Source organism: Typopeltis vanoorti, chromosome 3, assembly GCF_054136105.1.
Source record: "Typopeltis vanoorti isolate ZY-2024b chromosome 3, IOZ_Tvanoo_1.0, whole genome shotgun sequence".
NCBI lineage: Eukaryota > Metazoa > Arthropoda > Arachnida > Uropygi > Thelyphonidae > Typopeltis > Typopeltis vanoorti.
Window position 1 is genome coordinate 164890804 of NC_143551.1, and position 22110 is coordinate 164912913.

The 22110-nt window shown below is 34.7% G+C and overlaps 1 protein-coding gene across 2 annotated transcripts in view; it reads right to left on the minus strand.

Moving 5' to 3' along the window:
- Mfe2 (peroxisomal Multifunctional enzyme type 2) overlaps nucleotides 1–22110 on the minus strand; it is a 668623-nt gene that overhangs the window by 256302 nt on the left and 390211 nt on the right. For both annotated transcript variants that reach the window (XM_090390952.1, XM_090390951.1), the window contains exon 19: nucleotides 2538–2633. In XM_090390952.1, the coding sequence (XP_090247078.1) occupies nucleotides 2538–2633 (96 nt within the window). The remainder of the gene's footprint in view (nucleotides 1–2537; nucleotides 2634–22110) is intronic.

The following is a 22110-nucleotide window of genomic DNA, read 5'->3' on the forward strand; positions in this document are numbered from 1 at the left end:
TTTATACAACGTTTATCATTAGCAGTAACAATAATATCTTTGGAATCACAACCTTTTGGAACAGTTTCTTTTGAAAATCACCATCGGTGGAAGTTTGGAACTATCTATAGTTACGCAGAGAACCACAGTAAAGTTAGACATTTCATGTCCTGTTGAAGCAACTGAAACCTCTTTTGCTCCCTTCAGATTCACAGTCTTAGAACTAGGCATGTCAAAACTTATGGGACCTCATCCATATTACCAAAGTGACAAGCATCAACCCCACACAAGTTTTCTCTCAGAAACAAACTAAATTTAGCTACTTTCGCTTCCCAGTCACACGGCAATTTTTGTCCAACACTAGTGGAGGAGCACACACTTAAACTATTTCTCTTCATAAATCCAAAATCCCAAGGTGGGTAGGCCTTGAAATCCTTTATATTTCGTTTTGCACAATTCTTTTCGATTCCTGCAACACACAGACAGTAGATATTCTCATACCTTTAGCTCTTTCCCTAACAACCCAATCAAACAGTTTTTTTCATATGGTTGGCCACAAGCACCTTCTAAACCTCATAGCATGTTACCTCACATGTAAACATTTCCTGACTGTTTCAGCCTATCGCCATTTACAAACACTATTTTCTCCAACACTGAACAATCTACCAGCTTCATGATTCCCTTTTACCTTTGCTATTTCTACCACTTCAAGCTTGAACTGCGTTGTGTAGGATTTTCTCCGAGAAGTACTTCTGTCTTCCATGGGAAATTCTAATCTAATAACAAAATATAGACAAATAATGATTTACTTTATGAAATATTTTAAAACAGGATGTACGGAATAATTGACCACTGCTACTAGAAATGCACATGCTTTTAAAGAATTCCTCCGTCCTCTGTCTGTACTTCCTAACTCTACCAGTAGCTGGCGCATGTGCGTTATCTATACATCAAAAAGAGTGATGAAAATGTTGGGGGTGCGTTATTTATCGAAAAATACAGTAATTATAATTGGTTTTATAATTACCGTATTTTTATTTCCTATCAAAAGTTCGATTTCTTTTTTGACAGAGGGTGTATATTTACATTTAATAACAGAATTTTAATTTATAGTCAACAAAAATAATGTTTACTCTAAAAGATATTTAAATATCTTTAGAGTAAACTTGAATGTAATGAACTTTGTGCTCAAGGATAAAGAGAAGTTTCCACAAAAAAGTGGGGAGAGAGACCTTAAAGTTACCTTTGTATTCCAAAGAATTAGAGAAAAAAAGAACCAATATATTAAAGAAGACATGAAAGAAAAAATATTTCGCTCAAGGAAGGTTGCACACAATCTTTTTTTTCCCCAAAGAAGAACAGGTTGAGTTAATTACATTTCAATGGCCACTGTGTTGAGAGAGAAAGAAACTGTGCTTGATAAGTTTGAAATTAACTGCCTTTACTTGTATGTTCTCATCAAATCCTGTGATCTTGAAGAGAAGAAATCTTGTGTGAATTTTATGATCTTTTTCTAATGTTAAATTATGTGGTCACTTTTCTCTTTATTTGCTACGAGTTGCCCAGTATTGTAGTACCTTACCCCAGTCCTGAAGATATTTTCAGGCACAAACTTTGTATGCTCATACTTGGATAAAGGATTAAACTAAATTCATTATTGTCTAACCAAGTGAAAAATAAACTTTCAACATCTTTCTCTAAATCCAGAGTAATTTAATAAAAAGGTGGCACACCTTTTGGCAGCTCCTATAGGTAAAGATGACCTCGCTACTGCTTCTGCCTGGTATCCCCACTTATGGACCTGGCTCCCCTGAAGAGACCTCAATAAAGGTTGAAACTAGTCTGGGTAGTGGCCCTTCCCTTAATGCATAACATTACATTGTACATATTCGCAAGGAGATGTGTTTTGCATTACGGGAGACATTATGGGAGATACTGAGATAGGAGAGTGATAGTAGCTTGGTCCACCTTTGCTACGAGTTGCCCGATGTTGTACTACCTTACCCCAGTTCTGAAGATATTTTCAGGCGCAAACTTTGTTTGCTCACACTTGGATAAAGGATTAAACTAAATTTATTATACTTTTCTCTTTAGATTATAAGTTTCATTTATAATCTAGATTTGTATATAGCACTTGCAAAAATCATTCCTAAGCAATCCCATTTTTTACACTAATATTATCTCTTTGTAAATAAATATATCAATTTTGGATTTACTTTGTCACTCAATCCCTTTACTTCTTAAGTTAACCCATTTTTTATAACAATATTCTAGATCCAAATCTGTTATTTCTCCATCCTGAAGATTTAGGATTTGCATCATATGGAAAATATCAGAAATTATTTTCTGTTTGATTATGATCGTTCTATCACGTAGAACTTGTTATAGGTTAACCACTGTAACTGACACTCTGAACTGCTTATTCTAAACCAATGATGCCCTATTAGTTTCAGTACAAAATATGTTTCTAGTTATCAATAAAGTTAAGTACTGTATTTAACGTGTTTCCCTCGTCATTATGTCCAGTTCTACTAAAGCAAAGACACATCAAAACTTACAGACTGATTTGGCATGGTAGGTAATGAAGACTGTAGTGAAATACCCTGTAAATCGACATAACCTCCTGTAATGGCAGGTTTTCCAGTTTCAGCAACCTACAAAAAAATAGAATATGATCAATAATTAAAAATGATAAAATGAAATCATTGAGTTTCAATTTATTATAAAACTCAGTTCACTGAGTTTTATAATAAATTGAAACTCAATTTATATTGCCCATGTTTCAAAATAAAGCAAATATGGACAATATAAAAATCATGACTTTTTATAGATGAAAAGTAGATATTTTGGTGGTAATGGAAATATGTAAAAGTGCATTTTTATGGGGGAGGGGGGGATAACAGCACTATAATGTCAAAAGTTAACTCACCCACAAATAAATTACTCAAGTATAAGAATTCTCAAGATCTACCATGGCCAGTGACCTGAACTCAGATCTCCTAGCTCTGGCATGGCGAACCTATGGCACAAGTGCCAGAGGTGATACGTGTGTAAATTTGCTTGCATGTGAACAATTTACAGGTGATATCATTTTATATGCTTATAAATTATTGAATATTTTTTTAATTGTTACAATATGTATACAAGTTAAATTTTGTTTTACACAAAAGAAACTAACAAACAAATGCATAGCCCACTATAGGAACAAGGTCCGGCAGATGAAAAGCCGATGTTAAAAACCTCTAGCCAATGGCTGTGGGGCATAATGATATGACTAAGCTGATAGAAAACAACTGTGTTTAGTCACCAAAACTTTTCCATCAGTGATATAAAAACTTTGTTATTTAAAAGCTTATTAATTATCTCAAGTTTATGATCTTTAGTATTTTTAGCATACAAAAAGTCACCAGCTGCAACTTTGCCAAAACACGTGACACGACATCTAAACATATTATGTTCGCTCTGCGCATCTGCCAGTAGGCAAAAATAAGCAGTGGCAAGTGTATTATTGTTATGCATGTGCATAACAATAATACACTTTTAATTGTTACAATATGTATACAAGTTAAACTTTGTATACATTTTGTATCGCATAACTTTATAAAGAACGCCTTTATAAAGTTATGCTTTATAAAGGCTTTCCATGAGAAACGGACTTTTGTGAAGAACTCTTGTCTTTCTCCAATGAACTCTGTGTCTAGTGAAGATGGCATGTTCAGAAAGTCCAGACTTTTCAGGTTTAAAGTATTCAATATAAGATTAGTGTTCTTCTAGCCGAATAGAGGCAGATCTTCCCGTTTGTCCGAAATAAGATAATCCACAAGAGCACGGAATCTGGTAGACACCTGGATGATTAGATATGGAAGTTTGTCTTTAGGAGAAGTGAGAAAGGTGGAGATTTTTCTAAACGGTCGAAAGGCAACAAAAATATTCAGTGGTTTTAAAACTTTTGCTATACGTTCACTGATGCCTTGTACATAAGGGATTTACTACTTGCAAGCAGCATATGTCAATAAGCATGAGATGTGTTTGTAAATAAAGAATTTGTTAGCAATATTACTTCCCTGTTAACCATTTATTCTAAAATTTTAGAGTTCACTGCTTCTAGCTATACAGCATTGCATTTTAGCAGCTAAAAAAAGTCCCTATAAAGAATCTAATTTGATATTCCAGAAGATTCACTATTCCTCGTAGAGAGACTCATTTGGCTTGTTCCATTATCAATTTAGTTTTTTTTCACTGTCAGAGCTGCAAGTGATTTTAATTTTTTTTTGTAAGGGTGCGAGTGTATTTTCACTAGAAATTACTTTTTTTTTTTTTTTACAACAGATTCAATGTAACGTATTTTATTGCAGGCATAGACTTCTGTGGCTAATTGGTTCAAAAGATCACCGAAATATATCTTTTGATGCATTTTATTATTATTACATGACACCTCTAGAGAGTCCAAAAACTCATTGAGGGAGAAGTACCCACTCCACAGCTCCACCACCAAATCCACCAACCACCATCATCATCCACACCAACTCCGTCTACTGCCCACCACCACCACTAGTATTTTCACAGACAATCACTAACATCCATTCATCAATTCAAACCTGCAGCCTTTTGGCTGGAGAGCAGATACATTAACCACTCAACAAACTAGGCCAGCAGTATAAAAGTACTATTGTTAATGGAAGTTTTTTTTCACTTGGCTATGCTACCAATTACACATTTGGTTTAATCCTTTATCCAAGTGTAAGCAAACAAAGTTTGCGCCTGAAATATTTTCAGGACTGGGGCTACTCATGGTAAAGGTGGTATAAATTCTGATCACTTGCCTTAGTATCCCACAATGCAAAACACATATCCTTATGGGTATGTATAATGCTATGCATTATGGAAAGGATCACTACCCAGACCAGTTTCAACCTTTATTGAGGTTTTGTCAGTGGGAGTTAGACCCAGAGGTGGTGATACTAAGGTGGAAGTAATGCAAAAGTCATATCACCATACACCAGTTTCCAAAAGGTGTCAACACCTTATTATTAAAATTCTCTGGATTAGAGATAGTAGATGGAAGTTTTGTCACTTGGCTATGTTACCAATTACATATTTGGTTTAATCCTTTATCCAAGTGTAAGCAAACAAAGTTTGTGCCTGAAAATTTTGCACATAATGCATAGTATTATACATACCCATAAGGATATGTGCTTTGCATTATAGGATACTAAAGCAAGTGATCAGAACTTATATCACCTTTACCACGAGTTGCCCCAGTCCTGAAAATATTTCAGGTGCAAACTTTGTTTGCTTACACTTGGATAAAGGATTAAACCAATATGTAATTGGTAGCATAGCCAAGTGAAAAATCTTCCATCAACTTTCTCTAATACAGAGAATTTTATTAATTAGGTGTTGACACCTTTTGGCAACTGATATATAGTGATATGACTTTCGCATTACTTCCACCTTAGTATCACCACTTCTGGGTCTAGCTCCCACTGAGGAAACAAGTCTGGGTAGTGATCCTTTCCATAATGCATGGCATTATACATACCCATAAGGATATGTGCTTTGCATTATGGGATATTAAGGCAAGTGATCAGAACTTATACCACCTTTACCATGAGTTGCCCCAGTCCTGAAAATATTTCAGGCACAAACTTTGTTTGCTTACACTTGTATAAAGGATTAAACCAAATATATAACTGGTAAAAGTACTACTGTGAATTTTACAAATGACTATTGTTTTGTAACATTCACAAGACACGAATGAAAAATTCTGTCAAATATTATGAAAATAATTTTTGACAGAATTTATATGTCTTATGTATATCTCTTTTCATCATATAATAAAGTGAAGTTATGTAAAAGTAGATAAACATAAGTCACAGGAAGAATTTGAAAAGAACACAAAAGATAAATATCATGAAAGTGTCAAAATATTTCAGCAGCTACTGGAAAAGTTCAAATGAAGAATAAGATATCCAATATAATAAAGCTGGCAACTGGGGTAATTACTTTGAAAAACCATAAGATGATAACTAACAACAGAAAATTGGCAAATTTATTTCAGTATTAGCAGCAGAAAGAGCTGTTGGTAACTGCAAACATGTGAAAGATGCTAGAGTAGATATTCCATATGCAAAAAATTCAAATAAGGAATAATAAGTTTTACAGTGACTAACATAATTTAAAGGCTTGCTCAAATTCCAAATGAGTACTCATACTGCTCATCTGAAAAAAGGGAAATAAAACAATATAAGAATTAAAGAGGCATTTCCTTCTTTTTAAGATTTATGCATTTCCATTCTCATTCCAGTTAAGATATATACAAGCATACAGTGGGAATGCTGCTGAAAATATTTCTAGAAAAGAAACCTAGAAAAGAACAAGCTGAGTTCAGGCCAAATTCAAATATTCAGAGAAGCCACTTTTTTTTTTTTTTTACTTTAAAAGAAACAACTGAGAAATGTGGAAATATAACAAGGATTTATATTTAAATTTTGTTGATCTAGAAAAGGTAAAGGATCAATACAAGAGAAAATTTGTTTAAAATGCCACTGTGGGTGTGGTGGGGAGGAGGGGAAGTATAGAGAGTGGAAATATAGAGAGTATAGAAGTATAGAGAGTGGCAAAAGGGAAGTTGTACAGAGCAACATATAGCCTATTTTTCAATTGCAAGTCAACAGTAATTGAAAAATGTATAAAAAGATGGCTTGGTGTAAAATCAGATTTGAGGTAAGCATGCACACTAATTCATCATTAGTGTGCGCTCCATGGTTAATCATCTACATGGATCACATCAAGAAGGAAAATGGTATTAAATTTAATATCAAAATCATAAATATTCTAGACTTTGTGCAGATAACATTGTACTTCTATGGAAATCTCTTATAAATCTTCATGGCTAACAAAATTGAATAAATTGGGTAAGCAAATTAGCAATACACTATGAAATTAGGCAGGAACATGAAAACATTTCAGCTATTTTATTTAGCCACAATTTTCGTACCTAAACAGCTGAAGTGAAGATAGAAATTTAAATATGTATATAGAATAATAGAATCAGCAATGGGATATGGTTTGGAGCTGGTTGAATAAATTTGTATGGAAGAGATTAACCAAAACATTAATTGAGCAGTATTATTATCATTATTATTGTTGTTGTTGTTCCGGGCAACTCCAAGGAGACGACAGACTCATCGAGGGAGGCCCTAACATCATGTCAAGAACAACTATTCGACATTCACACAGTATCTATCATACCTTGCCTTGAACTCATTTATGGTCGTAGCACCCACAACAGACTCTGGAAGCTTATTCCACTCATTCACTACTCTCCAAGTAAAAAACCTAGCTCTAACACCCTTGTCAACCACACTCTTGTCCAGCTTCCATTCATGGCCCCTAGTCCACCCACCACCAGTCATATTTTCAAAAATATCTTCTTGATCAATCTTATAGAAACCCTTCAGTAATTTGAATGTCTCAATCATATCACCCCTCCTTCGCCTATCGACCAATTTCTGCAACTCACAAATCTTCAACCTATTCTCATAAGGTTCATTCCACAGACCTGCTATCCTCTTCGTCACTCGTCTCTGGATCCTCTCCACTTCCTCCCCATCACGAAGAAACCCTAGTGCCCATAACTGGGCACAGTAGTCCAGATGGGGTCTTATCAAGGCTCGATACAGAGGAACAACAACTTGTTTGTCTCTGCATATTAAAGTATTTTTCAGAAGCCAAGTGATTTGGTGAGCTGTTTTAGTCACTTTTGCAATGTGCCCCCTAAACTTCAATTCGCTATCCACCAACACTCCCAAATCCCTGGCCTCATCAATCTCCTGGAGTACGGTTCCACCAATGCGATATACTGCTGCTATTCTTTTCACCCCAAAGTGCATAACCTTACTATCCCTTATGCCTTAAGCACATTACTATCCTTATGCCTTGTACATAAGGGATAGTAATGCGCGTCATTTCCTCTGTATTTGAAGAGGAAGACATTAAAACTACTCAAAATTATTTTAACGAACTTTGAGTAGTTTTTTTTTTTTTTTTTTTTAGGAAAGTTATCGACCTTTTTAGTTATCTTACACCAGCTACTTAGGTGGCACTTTTTGGAATTGTCAGTTAGTGTTTAATTTTGAGCTTAATGTACTGAAGATGCCTGTGACACACAGGCGAAAATTATACTAATAAATAATCTTTCTACGTGGGTTTTTTCTGTTATTTATTGTGTACCAATATATCTACTCACGGTTTACCTCTTTTAGCACTTAAGGTAGCCACCTACGATGCAGCCGATTATACCGGAGGCAAAATCAGATGACAAACTGAACAAACAAAAAAAAAATGCAGGTGAGATCTATAATTTCAACTCTTTAAATATACTAATAGAAAACAGTCTAGAGACACCATAAAAGCCAGCTTAGTAGATCTTGTGCAAGAACTCTTCGAAAAACCGAATGAACAAATAACAAAAAAACTAGCGAATATGAAGATTTGGTAAAACATAATAATTTAGTGGTGATAGAAGTGTTGCGAATGGTAAAAGACATCAAAATCAGCATTAATGCACTAAATGACAGGCAACACAATTTGATGAAAGAAACATCCGAACTCGTCAAGAACTTCAGTCTCTAAAACTACAATCAGCAACAACATATAGATTTATCATAAACTGTCTTCCTGAAACTGCACCTAGGCAGTTTCAGGAAGACAGTTGCATGGCCTAGTTTTAAATTAGGCCATGCAATTGACATCCCCCTACAGCTTAACATTCAGACCGTAAATTGGATTCCTAGGAAGAGCAAAAAACAAGGCTTGCCACGACCTGCACCAGTCATAGTTCATCTGACAAGCAGGTCCACAATCTGAATATTTAACACCATTCAATCAGAATCTGTTGTACCAAGCAAAAAAAGCAAAAACAGAAAAAAAATTACCAATTTTTGTGGATCAGAGATGCCAAGATATTCTTGAGGAAGTCACAAACTTCAAAACCGATACAAATTAAAAGCTCAGAAGACATAGAAAGGCTGCTATAGTGAAAAAAAAAAGTCTCCTAATTAGTTCGAAAAGAAGACCACAATAAAAATGAATGTGAACCACCAAGACAGATGCAATAACACCAGAATGATCAGACCTTTCAGTTCATTCATTTGACCTCCTAAACATCAGCCTACTTCCAACACAGCAATCAAATCAATAAAAAAAAAAAAAAATACATATATCTAACTGGTGTCATCCTCAGATAAGCTCATTAAAAAGCTTCGAGGATGCAAGCAGAGACATTACATCTCAACCAAGATCAACAACAACAAAAAAAATTATTTACTATATTGAAGTGCTGTAGTTACGGCAGTTAAAAACATTAAAGAGCAAAAATTGTAAAATATATAGAACTTACTATTATACTATAAATGCTGTTAAAAAAATATAACCTTATCCAATTGCAAACTATAAATTACCATCCATAGTAACTATTATTAATGCATTTTAGAATACAAAAAAACGGAAAATTTGTATGAAATTCATTATAAAAAAATATATGTAATATGTAAATATGTGTATATATGTAATACTCTGTAAGATGATAAATAAAATGTTATTACAGAATAAAAAAAAATATTATTGACACCTCCAAGGAGCCCAAAGATTCATCATGGGAGGGCACCCACTTGAAGATTTTGAAAACAAGGAAAAAAATATTCAAAGAATAAAAGATTAGCTTTTGGCTAGAAACACTGTGAAAGATAGAATTTTGAAAATGGTTAAAAATATAACTCATCAGAAAAAAATAGATATAAAATCTTCTGATTTAATTTCTCTTTGTCTTGATGGGAGTACTGACATAATTGAATCAGCTCGTTTAGCAATTTTTATTCGTTATTGTGTTGGGAATAATATCAAAGAAGAATTGATCAGTTTATCATCATTAGCAACAACAAAGGGAATAGGTATTTGTAATGCAGTTGTAAATGCACTTGCTGAAAGAGAAATGTGTTAAGTCTTAAGTTTTATTGTTTTTTATATCGATGCTCTATATTTAATTATATCCTTTCTTACTTCAATCAAAACCATACTGCTTGTACCATTTTGTTAAGTCGCTGCGTCATTGTTATGTGGCCTTTCTCTTTTATATATTGTTGTGTTTCCTTTTATTCTTTTATCATCTCATTCTTATTTTAACTTTAATCACATCTTAGTGTTAATATTATCAAATCTTTACAATCCTTCTCTTATTCTATACTTATCGTCGGGTCTAAGCCTTTGTTCTATCTTATTTATTCTTTATTCCTTCGTATTATTTCTTTCGTGATTTAACTTTCTAAGGGCCTCCCCAGAAATACCTGTTCCCTGAATACTATGAGCTATCCTATTCACTCAGGCAAATTTATTTACTGTGCCAGCCTGGGCCTTAAGGGTAGAGTTAAACTCAGCCTAAGAATAGTCATAGGATATCAGGTGCTACTAATAATCTTAGCTAAAATTCAGAAGTGTTAGGTTTCCTAGTTTATTGCAGTCGTGCCCTACTACTCTTAATTGGGATATCCCCGTGCACACATACAATCACAGGTTCGTATTTTATGAAGGGCCAGTCAGCATGATCAGAAATACAGACATGTAAAGTATCAAGTAAATTTAATGAACTCATTATGCAATGCAAATACAAAAACAAGACAATTATTAATTCTAAGTTAAACTTCTACTTTTCTCTCACTCTCTCGTTCTTATAAATAATTCAGCATTGATTTCTAAATGTTAACAAATTAAATATTTCAACTTATTTTTACAATCTTATCTACAACTCAATTGGTCATTTAGGCACTTAGCACATTGATAATCTTTCTCAAATGAATCACGACAAAATCACTAACTGAAAGTTCTTAAAATTCATTTCAAAAGGCATAGAGTCATTTACATAAATCTCAATTCTTCACACTTCCTCCTATTACAAGCTTAAGATACACTCTTTTCGCACAGTTAGTCAATTCTCAAAAAGGGGCTAGAACATGTGAAAGTACTTATCTACTCTTTATCGGTTTCTTTCCGTCCTTCCTTCTTTGTTACTTTGTTCTGGCTATCTTGATTTTTTCGCCACGTGGGATACACGTGCTCTCCTGAGCCAGGCGCTGTTTCTCTGCTATGGGTTTACGTTCGATCTTGCCGAACTCTGCTGTGGTGCAATACTGGAACTTCTTGAAGGTCAGCTCTTAAAAATAAGAGCTGAACTGCAATGAACACTTGTAGCACATGGAGAGAATGCAGGAACAAACAAATGGGGGATTCAATTCCGTGTTGCGGGTTTTATACGCTCCCCAAGAGCACCACCTTTCTGAGTTTGAATTTCTCTTATCGTCTCGCCTATTGGTCTCCGACTTGGCGACTTCACCGATTAACATACGGGACTTTCTATTTCCAAGAATGTATGCTTCATGATATTTTCTCAGACGTGATGCCCGTGGGTGCTTACGCTGCTCTTGTAGCGTTAGGGCGATCTTTGCCCTATGTTGCTGAATAATTTGCATTCTTTCACTTGTAGAAAATCACTAATAATTTCTCTTATAAATGCCCCTTTTTGCTGACTTACATTTATACTTGACACTCGGATACATTAATTTTAATTCACATAATTCAAAATTTAATATACAGGATGTTGTTTACAAAAAAAAAACAGTTATACTGTGCTATTATTTTGTAAAAGATAAGTATGCTTATTTATTTTGTTTACTGTTAGATTCTGGAATAGTGACGTCATGTAATATGAGGTCGCCTATTTTAGATCTAACAAATGGATCTTTCGAAAATTGTATCAGTAACTACTGATGGTGCTTGCAGTATGACTGGACAGGAAAATGGTTTTGTCAATTTATTTACCAATCGTATTGGACATTCAGTTATGGTTTTTCATTGCATTATACATCAGTAGGTTTTATGTTCAAAGCTAGTTTCAGACCACTGGAAGATATTATGGAAAATATGCTTTAAATAAACGAAAATTTCTATAATTACTAAATGAGGTAAACTCAGTGTACAATGGTTTACTTAGGTACAACAATGTCCAATGGTTAAGTCGTGGGAAAGTTCTTCAAAGATTTGTTGTGTGTTTAGATGAAGTTACACTTTCTTTACATAATGAGAAAATCATTAAAAAATATAAATCAATTAATGAACATCAAATGGCTTTTGAAATTAATGTTTTTACTGATTTGTGCTTACATTTAAATGAATTAAATGTTAACCTGCAAGGTGTTAACAAGACAGTTATTGTTATGTTTGATTTAATCAAAGCATTCAAAGCTAAATTACAAATTTTCAATTGCGACGGTATTTTGAATATCTTCTAATATTTTCCAAATACAAAAATGTTTGCAGATCTAGAATCTCATGAAAAAACAGATCAAGTTAAATTGACATGAGTTTTCTGCAGCTATTCAGTTGACAATCAAAGATTTATGCACTTCAGGTAATTTGCAGAAACATCAAATTTTATTTTACATTCAGACACAACATCAGCAGATAAACTCAATTAATCAATTTTCAATCCAGTTCTATATGGAAACAAAAGTTTGTTGATTTGAGAAATGACTTGGAAATAATTGAAAATGACTGATTATTGGATAATTAAAAAGAATGCAGTAGAGGAAATAATGAGAACATGGAATGCAATTTCCAAAACCTTCAGCTGTTTGAAGAAAAAAAAAAAACAACTAGCGATGGCTATCTTATTAATTTTCTCCTCTACATATGTGCTTGTGAGTCATTATTTTCCGAAATGAATTTTATAAAAGACGGTTTAAGAAATAGAATGACTGATGAATCTAGTTCGGCATGTGACACAAAGTGATAAAATATGAACCTGATATAAAGCACTTGGCATCCAATGTACAACAGCAAAAATCTCATTAATAAATTATTGATACTGATTTGTATACAATGTGCATGTCAAGTTATGAGTTCATCTTTATGAAATTCTATGTTATTTTTAAACTTCTCAATAAAATTCTGCAATAATTTTTTCCCTATTAAAAACTTCTCCCCATGTCAGAAACTAAAATATTTGTAAATTTTTGGCATGTGCACATAAAAAGGTTCGCCACCACTGTCCTAGCTATATATCCTAGTGGGGCAAAGACAACCTTGAAACTGCAACACCAAAACTTGGTTCTGTCTGATCTCTAGCAAAAAAGAGCTTACATGCCTTCCCCCCCCCCCTTACCTTTAGCAATATTGAGATATCCAAACAGGATCAGATCTCTCTCTCTCTCTCTCCTTGGACTGATCTGCACCTCTGATCTTTCTTGGCACAACTACACATTTCGACTATAGCTTCACCAAAAAATTGTACTTTTTTGCACAAGATACTGCTCCACGCCTTACAGCTGCTAACTATACAAAGCCCAAATCTGCCCACCATGGAATATTATTCTTATATTTGTGGTAGTGCACCAAAATTCCCTCTCACAGATATTCAGTTTCTTGTGCCTCTTCTACAGATACTTTCATGAACAGTGTTCTGCTGAATTAGCCACTATTATTTTTCCACTCTCCTCCAAAATCATTTAAACAAGAGCCACTGCTAACCAACATCCTTTTACGGTGCATCTTGAAACTCACCAAACCAACTTCACTGCCTCCTCTTTCATTCCATTTACTTCTGTCCTTTGGAACAGTTTTCCCCAAAGATTACAACTTCAAGCAAAATGTGAACAGATTTCTTATTTCTTTTATTCCTCCTGCCCACTCATGGCATTAATGTGCTATAGGTCTTGTGGCCTTTAATTAATCTTTTAATGAGTTTAGTAGAGGGAAAAAAGAAAAAAAACAAGAAATCTAGTTCTTTGCATGATTTAAGTTTTAGAAGTTTGCAAATTACAATTACTGAAGCTTCCTCTCCAAACATAAATATCTTGTAAGTATTATTTTGAGAAAATTACAAGTATCCTGAATCTTAATTATAATCGTCATCATGCATATCAAGGATTTAGGCCTAGCATGGACTGTTCCGGCTTTAGAAGTCATCGTTGAATCATTTAAGAGGACGTCCTGGTTTTCTTTTTCTTAATGGCTTGTACTTTAAGGCTTGTTTTGGTAATCTTTCTGTTTTCATTCTTTGAACGTATTCCATCCATTTATGTTTATATTTTTTAATTTTTTCTATTACTGGTTCAATAATTCCAATATTTTAGCAAAGCCAAATTGTCATATCAGGGAACACAGAACAATAGGATATAAGCATGCAGGCATTAACACTATATAAATAAGGCTGAAGAAAGGCAACAAAATTTGAGTCTAGAGTCCTGAAGTGTTCCCTAATGGGCTAAATTGGGTGGTCTTGGTGGGGTTGAAGATCTGAGGATGAATGCCTCCCAAGTTTGGGGCAGTTTCAAGCATCCAAATTTGTTCAAAGTTTGAAACATTTCTTAAGGCTAAGTCTAATTTAGGAATAGATATCACAGAGTTGTGAATACGCAGTACATATCCTTCAGCTATAACTGCTTAACAAATATATTGACACATTTTAAGCTTTAAGCAAAAAAAAAAAAAAAAAAAGTCTTGTTAATAGTTGATTAAAGCTTAGATGAAAGACAATATCATGTGCTAGAAAGACAACAATATTAAAGATGAGAGAACATATTCAGGTTACTATCAAACCCTGAACTGAAAAAAGGGAAACATGCACATTTAGTAGAGACAACAAGGAGTGAAAGCAATAATAAAGAGTGACAAGGAATTGTTAACCCAAAGCATAAGTATTCAGAGACTACTTCTGGACTACACTTAAACACAGTAAATAACAGGTGATGAATGCACTGGGCATATGTAAAAATTTATTTCTCTGCGTACCAAACATTGAACAAATTTAAGAAAAGGAATGACAGAAAAACTGACATCAAGTGAGTTTGATTCTGCAAAGACCAAGTGATAATAATAACATAATTAGATAACTTTATTGCTGTTTTCAGATTTTCTGTGCATGCCTACTCACACACAATGTGAAGGTTAGTGAATTGTTAGGTCTACCAAATGTGCAAAAATGTAAATGTGCTCACATTTTGAATTTTATTATACAGAACTGATGCCAAGCCACCATTCTACTTACTGGAAGTTTGAAAAGAGTCGTCCGTTTGATTTCTAAAGTAGGATTCCCATATTATCGTAATCTTAACACATCCACAACACTCATTAATGTACTGCAAGTTTACGTGTTTTGGTTACGATTTAAATAAAAACAGCTACCAAATTTATGGTAAGGGCACCAGAGATGAGATCCTTTGGCTTTAGGATCTGGCATGGAAAAATATAAAGAATTTCGACTCCCTCTGGTAATGTGTTTCTTAGACTACTCTAAAGCTTTTGATTGTGTTCAGCATGTGAAATTATGGGAAGTAACGAAAAGAATGGGTTTTCCTCAACACACTATCAGGTTGATAGCAAACTTGTACATTAATGCAAGAAGCCACAGTAAGAACAGGTGTTGGATTCACAGATTGGCTTCAGGTCAGAAAAGGAGTTAGGCAAGGATATTTACTTTTGCCTCACTTGTTTAGTATATACACCGTCTGTCCAAAAAGAAACCGAACTTTTGATAGAAAATAAAACAGAGGCCAATTATAATTATTCAAATCATTTATTTCAATCAATATACTCTCCCTCAACTTTGATACAGCATTTGGCATGGTCAATTAATTCATTAAATGATTTTTTATACCAGTTTTTGGAATACAGTTGAGGGTCGTGGTTACTACTTCTTGAACGTTTACAATGGTGTCGCATTGCTTTCCTTTCATCAGCAAATGAAGTCGGGGGAAGAGAAAGAAGTCACAGGTGTTAAATCAGGATTACGGCTAGTAATCTAACACACAAACTTGGTTTTTGCTCAAAAACTGTCCGACAATGTTCAAACGATGAGACGGTGCATTATCTTGCAAAAGTGACCAGCTGCCTGCATCGTGATATTCATGCCGTATGCAATGAATTCTAGCTATCAATCGCTTCAAAACTTTGAGATAAAACTCACCATTGACATTTGGTCAGGTGGAATGAATTTTTTGTCAATAATGCTCTTGGAATTGTAGAAACAAAATGTTGGAATTGTCATAAACAGTATTGTCTTTACTTTTGACTTCTCCAAGCGACTTTTTTTCGGGTGCCCCTCTCCTCTTCTGGTAGTCTCCACTCAGCATTCTGGTGCTTTGTTTCGGGCTCATACTCAAAACACCATGTTTCGTCACCAGTAATGATCATTTCAAGGAAGTTTCAGTCCTTACTAGTGGATTTAATGAGGTCCTAGCAGTGTTCAATTCGATACATTTTTGGTCATCGGTCAACTTGTGGGGAACAAATCACAAATTCAATTTACGAAGGCCCAAACTCTCAGTCAAAATGTGCACAGTTGATTTTGGAATCCAATTCATCTTCAATCAATCTCATGGATGATTTCGGGTTTTCTTTGATGAAATCATGCACTTTTTGAACTTTTTGAATGTTAATGCATTCAGTCCAGTTTTTGAACATTCGTTTATGACTTTTCATCTTCCTCAAGTATCTCACGACCACTTTGAAATCGCTTAACCCACTCGTAAACTCGAGCACGGGATTAAGTATTCTTCATCGTATGCTTTTTGAAGCATTTGATGCGTTTCGGTAAAATTTTTACCAAGTTTAACACAAAAGTCAATCACAGCTCTTGTTTGAAACTCATTTTCCCGACCATTCGTCAAAACACACTGTCACTCTTGGCACTATAACTCAGCTTCTAATGAAACAAATGTCATAAACAGTTGACACAACACTAAAGAAGGTTGCCGCTTTCGACAACAAAAAGATACAACAGGTAGTGCCACTAGTTTCTTCTATTTTCGAAAAGTTCAGTTTCTTTTTGGACAGAGGGTGTATATGGAGGACATCATGCATGAAGTATTGAATAAGCTCAAGACAGGAATTAGGATAGGAGGTAGATTGATCAGTAATCTTCGGTATGCTGATGATACAGTACTCCTTTGTAATGACATGGAAGAACTAGGACAAATTCTTCACAAAGTTAACAAGATCAGTAATAACAAAGGACTTCAACTCAATCCTAGGAAGACAAAGATTATGGTTCTCAAAGTACAAACAGGGAGGCTCTTGAGAAACAAGTGTAACTTAATGGAGAAGGAATTGAGGAAGTCAGCAAGTTTGAGTACCTGGGATCCATTATTAATGTGAAGAATTGCTGTTCAGAGGCCGTCAGAAAAAGATTAGGAATGGCTAAAACAACAGTCAGAGACTAATCTAAAATCTGGAAGGATGGATCTATCTTCATGGGAAACAAAGTTGAGGATTTTGGATGCAGTTGTTTTTCCAACAGCGACTTATGGATGTGAGACTTGGAACCTAAAGAAGTCAGATAAGAAAAAGGATAGCTGCTTTTGAGATGTGGTGCTACAGAAGGCTGTTGAGGATATCATATACCGAAGTCATATAAAAAAAAGGATATCTGCTTTTGAGATGTGGTGTTACAGAAGGCTGTTGAGGATATCATATACTGAAAGGCATACAAATGAATGGGTGTTAGAAAAGATCAGTAGAACTTTAGGCTACTTGAAGATATTGACAAAAGAAATTTAAAATATTTTGGACACATTGAAAGGATGGAAGGAGGACTTCTCAGAACAGTAACAGAAGGTAAAGTCCTGAAAAAAGAGGGAGGGTAGACCATCAATGAGATGGATGGTGTGTGTGTGTGTGTGTGTGGAGTGACTAATCTTCAGAGAGTTGAAGTCTCCAGAAAAGCAAACAACAGGACTACATGGCGAGGCCTGGTGTGGCACATCACCGAGCATCGGGTGCCCATATGGCATCTGTGGATGCCCAGTGAATATACAGATAGATATAGAACAAATTTCCCATGAAACTGTCTTAAAACCAACCAGCTATGTTGGATGAAAAGCATTAGAAAATCATTCCTTGTGGTTTTAAGTGTTCATTCCAAATCAAAAGGTATGTCATCCTAACTTGATGGCACAAAAATATCTATGAATAAAAGAGAAGGGATTAAGAAAAAGATTACAAAATCACAGCCAAATTAGCGACTAAATTCTTGGTAGTGTGAAAGCTTTTGATGCATTATTAGTTTAAATACCTTCTGCATACCCCTCAAAATTCTTATTTTGTCTTTTTTTTTTTTTTTAACTGCACACAAAACAAAAGCCACACAAATACATTTTGAATATATTCCTTTGTTCCAACACCTTAATTTTTTCCCATTCAGGATTTGTATATTATAAAATGTTAAAACCATATAAATGCAAATTATTTTATATCAATATTAATGTGCTATGAGATCCTAAATACCAAATTTCATTAAACTGCAGAGGTTTAACAAAATTTGCAGAAAATTTGGATATAATTTGCAAAACAGCATTTTGTCTGTTTGTGTGCCATACCAAAAAATTAATGATAAAGATTTTACATATTTTATGAAACACCTAAAAATAGCAAAATAATAACTGCACTTGTAAAATGAGGTTTTATTAATCATTTAGAGTTAAAATTTTGTTACATGCTGTAAATTTTTTTTTGAAGAAGCAAAAAAGAGGCATATGATAGAAGCACTTAAATTAGTGAAAGGATTTTATTTGATTAATATAATACAGAATTATACATAAAGTGGAGGGAAGAAAAACAATTGGATAGAAATTGTGTAAAAGTGATGAGGAGAGGAGTGAGGAACAGATTTTTTATATGGAGAGTAGTGACCAAGTGCAATGCATTGCACTTGGTCACTACTTGCAATAATTGCAGAATGAAGAGCAGAAGTGAAGAACAGAAATTTGTCAAGAAGTTCAAAAATATCAAATATCACTACTAAAATAGTTAGTGTATTAAAACAGTATGACCTCAAAGTTGCCTTCAACCTATGAACAAATATCTTTATAATGCTTAAGTCACCCAAGAAAACTACACTGGCCTCTTACAAGGCCAGGTGGTACATAAAATTCTGCATACGTGGCATTTGTCCAAACCAACAAATATTCATTAGATAATGCAATACCAGTAAACTAGTTTACTTGCAAATGGTGTAAAAATCCTCTTAAAATTTACTGGTAATTCAGTGTTTTCTATACACATTTCAGTAAATGTTTATTGCCAGCCTGGTTGGCCAAGTGGTTAGCGTATCCACTCTCCAGCCAAAAGGCTGCGGGTTCGAATCCCACTGTGGGCATGGATGTTCGTGATTGTCTGTAAAAATACTAGTGGTGGTGGGTGGTAGATGGCACTGGTGTGGATGATGATGGTAGTTGCGGTTTGTTGTAGTTGGACTAAGCTGTTGGGACGGACTGTAGAGTGGGTGTCCTCCCTCGATGAGTCTTTGGACTCCCTGGTCACGTCGTAATAATAACGTATAAACACAAGCATGTCATATCTACCTGGTTCAGTTCAGATCTAGTATGTTGTAATCAGCAAACTTAATACTCTATATGAAAGAAGTTGTAATTCAAAGCCTAACTATCTATTACAAAATACTAGATCTGAACTAAACCAGGTAGATATGACATGCTTTTTGTTTATATGAAGACATTTCTAATAATATTGAAGCCAACCTATGGTCACATTTAGCTAGCATGATTAACAATAGTTTCAAAACAGGACCTTTTTATTCAGCAAAAAAAGGCAAATCAATAAATTTAATACTCTAAAGAAGTTGTAATTCAAGGCTTACCCATCCAGATAACAAAGTTGTCTTTAACTTCTTTGACCATATCTTAACACATACAGAAGTCAGCATACTAAAGAAAGGCTTAATTTCACAATTACTCCAGATTTTATTCCGAAAGAAGTTGTAATTCAAATAATATCCACTTGGCTTCAACAGTCAAGTGAATATTATATGCAACATAGAGAAAGCACTTTTGTTTTTACCTGAACCAATAGCTAATGATCTAATATTAAAAAGCGCTATTATCCTCTCATCTTCGAGACCACCTAACAAAAATATCACACCTCTAGAAAAAAGAGCTCTGTGCAATTTGAAGAAAAACAAAAGAATTATCATCCTAAAGGCAGACAAAGGAAACTCAACAGTCATCTTAAACACCAGATTACATGATAAACATCACAGAGTTACTCTCGGACACATCAACTTACAGTGAATTACATTCGGATCCCACGTGGATGAACCATAATGAAAAAAATAACCTTTTACGCAATATGGACAGTTGGCCAACAGACCTAAAACAGAAATTAAAGCTTTTACATGCACTGACAACCACGACTATATGGTTCTCCGAAAGTGTTCACAAAACACTGGAATACCTCTACGTCCGTCCTATAGTGGATGAAATAAACTCTCCCACCTACTTATTATCAAAATACCTTGCCCATCTCCTGAAGACACGTATTCGTAATTCTAACATGTATATAAAAAATACACAACATTTCATTGAAAAGCTGAAAAACATCTCAATCTCGGAAACAGACATTCTTGCAAGCCTAGATATTGTGTCCTTGGTCACCAACATCCCAGTAGATGAAGTCATCAATGTTTTAAACAACCTATATCCTCAAGATATTACTTCTCTTTTCAGACATTGTCTAAAATCAAATTTCTTCAAATGGAATGGAACGATATACAAACAATTAGCTTAAGGGTCAAAGCTGTATAACTCAGAGGAGACCTCCACATAGCCTTTAAAGGAATGCGGAGAACCGACCAGGGCTTCTGACCTAATGTCCAATCCTCACCTTCTCGTGGTGCACCCTGTTGGGTATCTACTTGGATACTGAACGGACGAGGATGGGCTGGCAATTTGGGATTTAGCTGACCAAATTGTATTCTTATTGGTAAAACCAAAATATAGAATGATGGTACAACATGACAAAATTTCATGCCGGCTGGGGCGTCGCCCGGTTAAACAAGGCCCTGTTTTTTTCGCCAGGGAACCAGGGCGAACAGCGAAAAGTCAGCTACTGGAACAAATCTGAAAATAAACCCCAACTCAACATCACCAGAGTTAAAGATCGGTACTATCAACATAAGAAGCCTGAATGGCAAAGAAATGGAGCTAGCTGAGGAATTAGATAACTACCAGATCGACATAATAGGGGTGACTGAAACAAAAAAGACCAAAACTGGTGAGATCTTTCTGAGCAATAAATACAAAATGTTATATTCAGGCAATGACAATCAAGGAAAAGAAGGAGTAGCCATAGTATTCAACACAAAATACGAGGCTAATCTTCTTAAATGGCAGTCAGTCTCAAGTAGAGTAATGTGGGCAAATATGAGAATGGGGAACTGGACAATGAGACTTATTTGTGCCTATGGTCCCACAGAAGGTTCTACTAAGGTAGAAGTGGAGGAATTTTTTGATGCTTTAGAAAAAGCAACTGACACAATGAAAAATGAAAAGTTGGTCCTTGGTGGGGATCTAAATAGCAGAGTAGGAAATGATTGTGAGACATACAAAAATATTTTGGGAAAATTTGGAGAAAAGAGCAAAGCTAATAATAATGGCAAATACCTGTTGGATTTCTGCTCAGGACATGGACTAGTTATTACTAACACCATGTTCCAACATAAAAATGTGCACAAATTCACATGGAGAGAAGAGGCTAGGAATAAGAATAGTCTCATTGACTATGTTATTATTGATAGTGATGTTTTCTCCCTGGTGCAGGACACCAGAGTGTACAGAGGATTTGAAATTGGAAGTGATCACTATTTAGTCTTGAGCAGGATAAAGTTGAATTTCATATTGAAAAGAATAACATGTAAGAAAGTTTTAAAGTGAATAAAAGTTGAGCAGCTCTCAGATGTGAGCTATAGACTAAAATACACAAAGATTATTGAAGGAAAAATGAAAGAGTTTGAGAACAGGAATCAAACCTTGGAGATTCATTGGCAAACTCTGAAGAAAACATTGATTGATTCTGCCAGAGAGGCATGTGGTGAGGTTGTTTGTAAGGATAAAAAAATCAGAACTCCCTGGTGGACACAGGAGGTTAAAGAGGCAGTGAAGGAAAAGAAGAAAGCATACCAAAAGTTCCTGTCAAATAAGTCAGCTTGTGCTCTTAGAGAATATAGAGACAAATGCAAGAATGCTAAACACTGTGTAAAACTAGCTAAACAAAAGTCATGGGAGGACT